Genomic DNA, 9,322 nt, shown 5'->3' with positions numbered 1-9,322 from the left:
GAAACAATTAGTTTTGCTTTCTTAGGCTTTACTCAACAACAAATGTTCGTGCCAGTTACAATCCAGTCTGATTATTTTTTACCAACTGTAGACATTGAGGACCATCACTATGAGATTATATGGGACTTCCACTCCTTTTCTTTGTAGGGTAAATAAAAGAGACTTGCGACATCTGTGTAGTATTCGTATTAACATGTTGTTATATGTGGTCTTACTAGGTATCAAGAATGTTCCTCGCAGGACTCTTTGGCTGGAATGACCCAGTTGGTTCTGCAGTGAAGCCAGCTCCAAGGAGTAGCGAAGAGCTAGTTACACAGACTCTAATGTTAGAACTGGGAACCCACCTAAAACGTGCTGAAAAACAGCAGCGAGAGAGACTCAATGAATATCGACGAATGAAAAATGGAGTTGACTACACATGGCTAGCATCTATCCCACGCCGAAGCTACGAAATCAGTCCAGGGGACCAACTGGAGCTCAGAGACATTTGTTCCAAAATACGTCCTTCTCAGTGCGGCCCTGCCATACTCAGGTGATATATCTTTAAACCTACGTTTGGTTATTAAACAGAATGAGGTCTCTGTGTGGTCGCCATCTTACTTCACCTCTCTTTGCTGGCAGCCACGGCGCACCCCCTCTCCAGCTCCATCTGACTCTGCACACACACTTACACTCTTAAAGGGCTAGCATACACATTCCTAATTTGTCCCCTGCCAATCACAGAGCACTTCTGGTTACATCAGGCACCTTCCCCATAATAAAGGTGACTAAGTGTGTGGTCTTCCAGGTCCAGCTGAAAGCGTTGTTTATGTCTGCATCTGGCTTTTCCTGACTCTGTAGCATTCTTCATTCCTGACCTCAGCTTCTTCTATTGACCATTCTCCTGCCTGTCACCTGCCCCTCCTCCTGACCTATTATACTGTACTGAATGTGTTCTGTTATTCCGGACCTCTGGTACTACGCCTTGGTTTGTTGTAGCATTAGCTGTTACATGACTGAGACTGCAACCAGTTTAATAGCCTGGGGACCCCGCAGTGAAGCCCAGATCCCAATTGGTGGGGTGAAGACCAGGGTTCCTCAGATATCACCTATGGATTTGGCCCAAAGTCAAATCAGGGTGTGGCACATTGGGCCTATATCTGCTGATCCTGACAGGATTCATACATAATAGTATAAGGGTCATGCATGTAGTGGTTTTACAGTTAATACAATGTGACATATCTGGAAATTTTAGTTTGTGTGATTTCCTTAGTTTGTAAGATCAGGCTCAGCATCAACTACTGATCATGCAACAGTAAACTCAATGTTTCCCTGTGGGGAAAAGTTAGAGTGTGACTTGCAAGATTTCATAGAAAGTTGCCTTGGACCCAGACCTATGGTTTAACACGTGGCCCATGGAAATGAGTGCCAATCAGCAAAGCATGTTGATCGGCACTTGTTCGCTATCTTACACAAGCGGATGATCTGCACTATGGGAACAAGCAATCATTAATATAATTCTGATGTCATTTGTTGGCTGAATATCTCCTTGTTTACAGTAAAAAAAAAAAAAGTAAGTGGTCTTTGCCTTCCTGTACAGGTTTCGTAAGCTGATGTTGGAGTTTGAGCCTGAAGCTATGGAGATCCCACGTCTCTTTCGGTCAGTGCTGCAGGATCATATGACTCAGGAAAATGAACAACAAAAGTCACAGGATGGTCGCTGGATGAAACACAAAAGAACCAGAAGCCTAGCCACATTCAGTTTCAAGCCTTCTCGTCTACAGGTCATGCCCTTCCAACTAGAGGAATCACAGGACTCAGATATTGAGGGTCAGCAGGTTGCTTCTTGTAGAGCAAGAAGCAAAAGTATGCCAGCGTTTAACATGATGACGGAAGAAGATTGTGACTAAACTTTACATACATTATAGAGTCTACTGCAGAACGGTGCTTTTGGTCAGCATTAAATCCATGTATCTCCCGCCTGTAACAGGCGTGGATTCTATTCGAGAAAACCCTTTCTTTTTGGAAAGGCTTCAGTTTTTCTGGGTGATGGCAAGAAAAATTTAATACAAGATTCAAACCAGGTCACCCGACTGCATCTTAGAAGTCTCCACTTCAACATTCTCAAAAATAGCACTCCAAAAATGTTCTGGCCATCTTCTAGCGCTGTGTGGACAGTTTTTTATGAATGCCACCTTTGGTTTCCCTGGAATACTACATGGGTTATCTCTATAGTTAGATCAATAAGGGAACAATGCCAATGTTATTACATCTGTATACATCCCTTTTGTGTTTTATTGTATTGGCTGACAAAATATACATTGTGGTCTAATCACTGGCCATTAGGAAATTCAAGAGAAATCAAATGGGGTGAGAAAACAGACTCATCCACAAGTCAGCGGAGTCTCTGTAAATAAGCTCACTACATCCTTTAATAAAAAATGTTTTTTCTTGTGTATTTTTTGTGCAGTAAGTTAAGACAATTATTGGCAAAATATTCTACCCCTGAAAACTCAGCAAAAGTATGGAAGAACATATCTAGGTCTCATGCACACGGCAAAGCAGTTGGCAGGACGCCAGTAAGGAGTCCTTTACAATTCACCAAATTATAGAGATACAGTTTTCTAGAAGCAATGGATCTGTAAGGCTAGGGTCACACAGGGCGGATTTGCCGCGGTTTTGCCGCAGCAGATCCGCCCGCGGCAAAACCGCCCGCGGCCGCTAATCCCGGGATTAGCCAGCCATGTGGATGAGATTTCTCAGAAATCTCGTCCACACGGGACGGCTAATCCGGTGCGGTAAATCCGGTTGAAACCGCGGCTGCGGCGGCCGCAGCCGCGGTTTCAAAAGAAGCAGCATGTCCATTCTTCGCTGCGGCCGCGCTCTCCTCTATGGGAGCGCCGGCCGCAGCGCGGCCGGGCCGCTTCAAAGCCGCCGCGGCCAAACCGCGAGATTTCCGACGAAAATCCGCCCCGTGTGAACCCAACCTTAGGGGTTGGACAATGCCAACATAATAGAGTGTCTGATGGTAGACACCACAATGGATTTTTTTTCAATAGGACATCATAAGGCTTTGAGCAGTGTAATAAAACTTCTAGGGCTCTGTACATGCTTCACGTTGTGCAAATACTCTTTCCTTATGACTTTGGGCTTCGCAAAGCAAAAAGAGTGGATGGCTGCAGGAGAAATGGAAACATCACTCCTATTCCAACTGCTAGAATCTTCCCCATTCTTGGCAATAAAAAACATTTAATTAAATATGGAAGTCGATAAAGAAATATCCTACAAGCACACACTTACCTACATCTGTGTTATCGTGTGACTAGTATGGAATCTTAAAGCCCATAACTTGTTAATAAAAAAACCTATATTGCTTTAATTCAGATGTAGAAATTTATACATGAGCCTTTGCCCTTTTACATACACTCATTTTATTGTGGAAAACTAAGAACAAAAATGCTACAATCACACTTTTTTTTATATATAAAACGAAGCTAAGTGGTCCTTCTGCCTATATATAGTTCTTCCCACTGAATGACAAAAACTAAATATCAAAACGTAATGAACTTATTAGAAAACACATATTTTGGAAAGGTGGCCACCAGAATAAGAAGGTTGATGGTGTTTTTTTGGCTAAGCTCTATTACACATAGACTAGCCTAAAACATTTATTAAATACATTCCACTATTCCGTATTTAATCAAACTGAAATAAAATGAGTTATAAAGTGTCTGACCAATCAAAATGTTGGATCCACTCTCGTTACATACTTAATACTTATGTGCATTTACACGCACAGCATTGACAATATTAACAATCTTTCGTTTACATAAACGATTATCGTTCAGAAAATTGCTCAAACAAGCAAAACTGAACGATAATCATTTAGTTTAAACGCGGGCCAATGACTGTATGACGAATGAGAATTAGGCCTCCTTCCCACGAGCGTGACGGGCTCCGCCGCGTAATATTACGCAGTGAAGCCCGTCACGGCGCCCCCCAGAGCCCCTATACTTACCTGCGGGAGATAGCGTGAAAACGCTTCCCCGCCCACCGCCGTTGCGTCGTGCGACACGCCCACCGCGTCACGTGACGCGGCCGGCAGTGTCACGTGACGCGCCGGCCGCGTCAAATGACGCGCCGGCCGCGTCAAATGACGCTGCGGCGGTAGGTGGGGAAGCGTTTTTTCACGCTATCTCCCGCTGGTTACAGCGGGAGATAGCGTGAACGGACGGCTTCCATTGACTGCAATGGAAGCCGTCAGCGCGTACAGCCCGTCCTCACCCGCAGCAAATAAAGCATGCTGCGGGTGAGGACGGGAGAAATCGCGGTGCGTAATTCCACGGTGGAATTACGCATCGTGAGCATTGTGCTATTAGGTTCAATAGAACCTAATAGCAGGGGGCCACGCAGCGGATTTTTGCCGCGAATTTACGCGGCGTAAATCCGTTCGTGGGAAGGAGGCCTTATGCGCTTCTTGTTCGTTGTTCAGCTTCAGTCGACATAAAAATCAGCAGCGGCTCGTGCGCTCATCATGCAGTTTACACACTGATCGTTTAGGGTTTCAGATAGGAATGTGAAACACGCTGCCTAAACACAAAGCAGAATCATGAGAGTCTTGTCACGTGTAAAAGGGGCATAAGAGTGTCTCTAGAAGCTGTCACCCCAGTATGCTGCACATGTAAATAACTTGTAAATCCAGGGGCGTAACTAAAGACTCAGGGGCCCGGGTGCAAAAGTTCAGCTCAGAACTAGCCCCTTGGCGTAATCTTTCCAAGCATGACACATTTCCTGCACTACCTAAAAATTTGTTTGCAGCCCCTTAGGCCACTCTGACACACACATCGTTTTAACCACTATTAGCGCAGCGCTAAGAGCGCCGTGCTCACTGTGGTACAACGCTCCGATTGACTTTAGTGGGGTTACTCAGACCCGAGCTCGAACGCGGGGTTTCGAACGCCGCGATTTTTGAGAGCTCTTTTTTGCGTTTTTTAACACACCTCCTCACCCATCACAATGATGGGGTGCAATACAAAACGCTGTCAAACTCTGTCCCATGCGTTCAAGAACGCTGCTCGAAACTGCAATAAAACTGCCACGATTTCTAGCTGTGTTTTCTGAACACAAGTGAGAGCGGCCTTAGGGTGTGTTCATGTTTTTGTTGTACTTTTGAATCACAATTAAGAAAAACACATAAACCTGCATGCGGTATACAAAAACCACATACGTTTATAAGAAACTGCGTACACTATTAAAAACCGCATGTGTTTTTTAATGCGTTTTTTGAATTGTTTGCAAAGTGTGCAATTATAACTTATACCAGAGATAAGATTACAGTACTTACCACCTCCTCTGGTGTCCTACGCTCCCTGACACTGCCGGCCACATAATTGGTCAGTGCACCACCAGCAGGATCAACGACACAGCCCAGTACACTGACAGACTACAGTTGTGACCAATCAGAACTGCAGTCTCTCAGTGGGGGGAGGGCGCACCCGGAAAGTCTGCAGCCTGTGATTGGCTGCCGTCTTCCCTGCTAACGGCATCGGTGAGACAGCATCTGGCAGGGGGACCATAGGCCCCATTTGCTAATGGGCCTGGTTGCCATTGCAACCCCTAGTGTACGCCAGTGTCTAAATGTATTTCTCTCTATATTATAGGCTAATTTAAGCTGCTGTATCTCATCTTTCTTCTTTGTATTCATTTTAGCAAAAGTGAGAATGGAGGCCAGGAGGGAGAGGGAAAAAAACAAACTAATCCCATCCACGTGCCTTATTACGCACGTGGACATTATAAATGGGGGGTGGGGGGCACTGCTTGTTTGCATTTAGGGATTCTATTTTCCTGTTCCATTATGGGAGTAGAAAAACAGCATCCCTGCTTCAATGGATCTGTCTTATAATGGAATAAAAACAAGGTACTAGAGCCTCCATGCCTGCCCATAATAGATCTTGTATCCAAAGCTAGAGGTGGTATAACAGGGTACTAAAGCCTCCATGCCTGTCTGTATCACATCTTGTATCTAAGCTAGAGTTGGTACAACAGGAAACTAGAGCCTCCATGCCCGCCCATACCACATCTTGTATCGAAGCTAAAGGCAGTACAACAGGGTACTAGAGCTTCCATGCCCGCCCGTATCACATCTTGTATCCAAGCTAGAGGCGGGTCAAACAGGGTATTAGAGCTTCCATGCCTGCCCGTATCACATCTTGTATCCAAGCTAGAGGCGGGTCAAACAGGGTACTAGAGCCTCCATGCCCACCTGTATCACATTGTTCAATTTTCTGCAATAAATTATCCTTTTGCTCTGATATTGTAATCACTTCTATCAATGTTACAAATCACACAAAAATTTTTTTCTATTTCGACAACTCCTTCTAGGGGATGGATTTTTTTTTTTGACAATGGAGTGCATTTACAAAAAAAAATGCTTCACTAGAGTGTACATTTATACATGTATGAAATATTTTATACTGGGAGATAAATCCTGCGTTGCGCAGTGAATTTATGAATAGCAGGCTTGGAATTTACAAAATGGGCCACAAAAATGAGCCCTGCGACACACGCTTATAAAATCGCTAAAAAAAAATGTCTTGCCCATAGCAACCAATCACAGCGCAGCTTTCATTTTACCTCAGCAGTATAAGAAATGAAAGTTGAGCTGTGATTGGTTGCTATTGGCAACAAAAATTACAGTGGAAGTCAGTGAGTTTTTGATTTTTAAATTTGCCAGCATTTGTCGCCTGGTGCTGGAGACCGCTCATGCAAAAGTTCACTCAAATTGAACCAGAACTGTGGATTTATATATGACACAAACTGATTTTGCATTTTATATGCAAGATTGCGTTGTTACCAGAGTTGTGACTGAGCTGTTCAGAGATGAGCTTCACTGTAAAGTACCGTAATACACTCCAAGGCATTCAGGAACTGATCTGGTTATTAATCAACACAGATATTATAGAGTGTCACATTATTATGAGCACCAGCTAATACCCAGAGTAACCGCAGTGTGCCGCACAGGCAGCAGCTAGATGGGCTGGGAGTGACTCAATAAAAGGTGCAGGTAGGTGGTCTCCGGGATCTACAGCCATGCTGGCTGCAATGCATCCCAGTTTCTGAAGGGTGTGGGGGGGGGGAGCCACAGAGTGAACAGGAAGATCGAGATGGTCCACAATTGCTCGATTGGGTTCAAGCTTGAGGAATTAAGAGGACCAGCAAAGTACTTGGAAGCCTTAGTTGCGCTCTTCCAATAACTGTTGGACATTTCTAGCTTTGCATCGTCTCGCTGGAAGATCCCATCTGCCCCAGGGAACACAAGTAGCATGCATGGGGTGTTTGTCATCTGCAAGGATGGGGTCATAACCCAATCAGTTCAGAGTGCCTTCCACGTGGATGAGCGGCCCAGAGAATGCCACACAAATCCCCAGACGGTAACGCTGCTGGCACCAGCTTCTGTTCTTCCAGCGATGGTTGCAGGGTGTTTGTTCTCGGACGTTTCTCACCTGACTTGCCAACGTCCATTCATTTGATGAAGAAGAAAACACGACTCATCGGAGAAAGCAACCCTTTACCAATCATTGGTTGTCCAATTCCTACACTGCCATGCCAATTAAAGCCTTTTCTACCGATGCACCTTTGTTAGCACAGGTGCAGTGACTGTCCGTCTGCTTCAGAGATCCATACACAGCAGGGTTTTAGATACCGAACTGGTAACCCCCTGGTTAGTTTTCCTGGTGAGCTGCTCTGCTGTAACGTATCAGTTGACCCTCGCACACCTTCTTACCAGACATTCACCTCACCACAATGGCACGTGGTGTACAGCAGTTTCAGGGCGGTTGTTACCATTGGTGCCATTTGTCACAATACCTTTTCATCAGAGCAGCACATAAACTGTGCTGTTTGAGAACTACCACCACCGTTGGCCCGAAAGCCAGTAATCATCCTTTTTTGCAACTCTGATAAATCGTCCCTTTTACACATGACAATGAGCAAAATGCGAGCAGTCTGCCGCACACCTTATATACCCAGCAAACCAGCCCACGTCATCACTTCCTTCATGGGCTACACGCTGCCAGCATCAAAAGTAGTAGGTGGTCATAATAATGTGACTCAACTGTGTAGCTTGTTTGATCAGTAAATAGTCATTTGCAGAGCTTAGTGTTCCTTGCTTCATCCTATAGGAATAAAAGCAGGAGGTTGTATGACATTGTAAATAGAGGGTTTCTTGGCTATCTGATATACAAATGGAAGAAGTTATAATGCTTCTGCAGCGCCACCTACTGGGACACATGGGCTAGTCTTCACTTAAAATAAATATACTGATGTAGTAAGAAAATGACAAACACAACGGCAAAATGCTACAGAAAGCTGTAGATGCAAGTTTACTGCAGTGTAATATGCAGGAAAGTACACCGCAATCCATATGTGAAGAAACTGCCAATAATCTTCTCTGAATGTTTTAGTAAATATGTGAAGTTAGCTCTTACGCATTTCGAAAGGTATAGAATGGAAACGTCAGATAACTATGAAACTCTGCACAAGGACATGATTTTGATGAACTCAATAGAAGAGCCTGGACGCCTTTCTTGAGTGTTACAATATTACATGTTATAGTCACCAATTACTTTAGATGGGTTGGGGATTCAGAGATTATTCCGATTGACAGACTGGAGTCAGGAAGGAACTTATTTTTCCCTTACATGAGGAAGATTAGATTCTATCACATTGGGGGGTTTGCCTTCCTCTGGATCAACATTGTGGGTGGGGAATTGGCTGAACCAGATGGATATATGATTTTTTTTTTTTTTTTTTTAGCCCAGCATACTATGTTTATGCGCAGCTATGTAGTGTAATCTCAACATGGAATATAATCTCTATGAATTAAGTCCAGAATCTTGTACAATCCATCCCATGAAGAACTCAAGTCGGGTCTGTCCCAATACTAGAAAAGTGAACATATTAAAGCTGGCATAGAATGTCAGAATTATCCTACAAAAGGCAGTAACTGATATGACCGGTATATATGGCACCAGAAGGTAAAGCCACCTGCATAGAGAGGTTATCTAGCATATTGCCAAGTTACAACCTCTTGGTGCCTCCATGATCAACTGACAGAAGGCCCATTGGAGCTTGCTGTAGCACTGCGATCCCTACACTGCAGTGCTATATGAGCGTGGCTCTCCCTCATACAGCAGCTCATCCGTTTATAACCACATTTACTTTAATGAATTTATATGAAGTACCAGGCACAGCCCGCACTCACAAACATCACTGTGTCAGGTACTACAGTGAAGGAGTTGCTGATCTGTGGGTGTCCTTGGGATGGGCTCCCCCACAACCAGTG

The 9,322-nt window shown here is 44.4% G+C and overlaps 1 protein-coding gene across 1 annotated transcript; it reads left to right on the top strand.

Moving 5' to 3' along the window:
• Positions 1-222: 222 nt before the first annotated feature.
• LOC136581733 (protein RD3-like) lies at positions 223-1,889 on the top strand. The gene is made up of 2 exons (XM_066582357.1): positions 223-532; positions 1,580-1,889. Exons 1-2 carry the CDS (start codon positions 228-230, stop codon positions 1,887-1,889), a joined length of 615 nt encoding a protein of 204 aa, XP_066438454.1. The 5' UTR covers positions 223-227.
• Positions 1,890-9,322: the final 7,433 nt, after the last annotated feature.

Source organism: Eleutherodactylus coqui, chromosome 11 (genome assembly GCF_035609145.1).
Source record: "Eleutherodactylus coqui strain aEleCoq1 chromosome 11, aEleCoq1.hap1, whole genome shotgun sequence".
NCBI classification, from domain to species: domain Eukaryota; kingdom Metazoa; phylum Chordata; class Amphibia; order Anura; family Eleutherodactylidae; genus Eleutherodactylus; species Eleutherodactylus coqui.
Note: the sequence above shows the minus strand (reverse complement) of the source record. Positions and strands in the feature narration are given on the sequence as shown.

Bases quoted from the DNA above. Each gene is read 5' to 3' on its own strand.
- LOC136581733 (XM_066582357.1), top strand. From the start codon at position 228: ATGTTCCTCGCAGGACTCTTTGGCTGGAATGACCCAGTTGGTTCTGCA. The intron at 533-1,579 runs GTGATATATCTT...CTTCCTGTACAG, and splicing joins TGCGGCCCTGCCATACTCAG to GTTTCGTAAGCTGATGTTGG.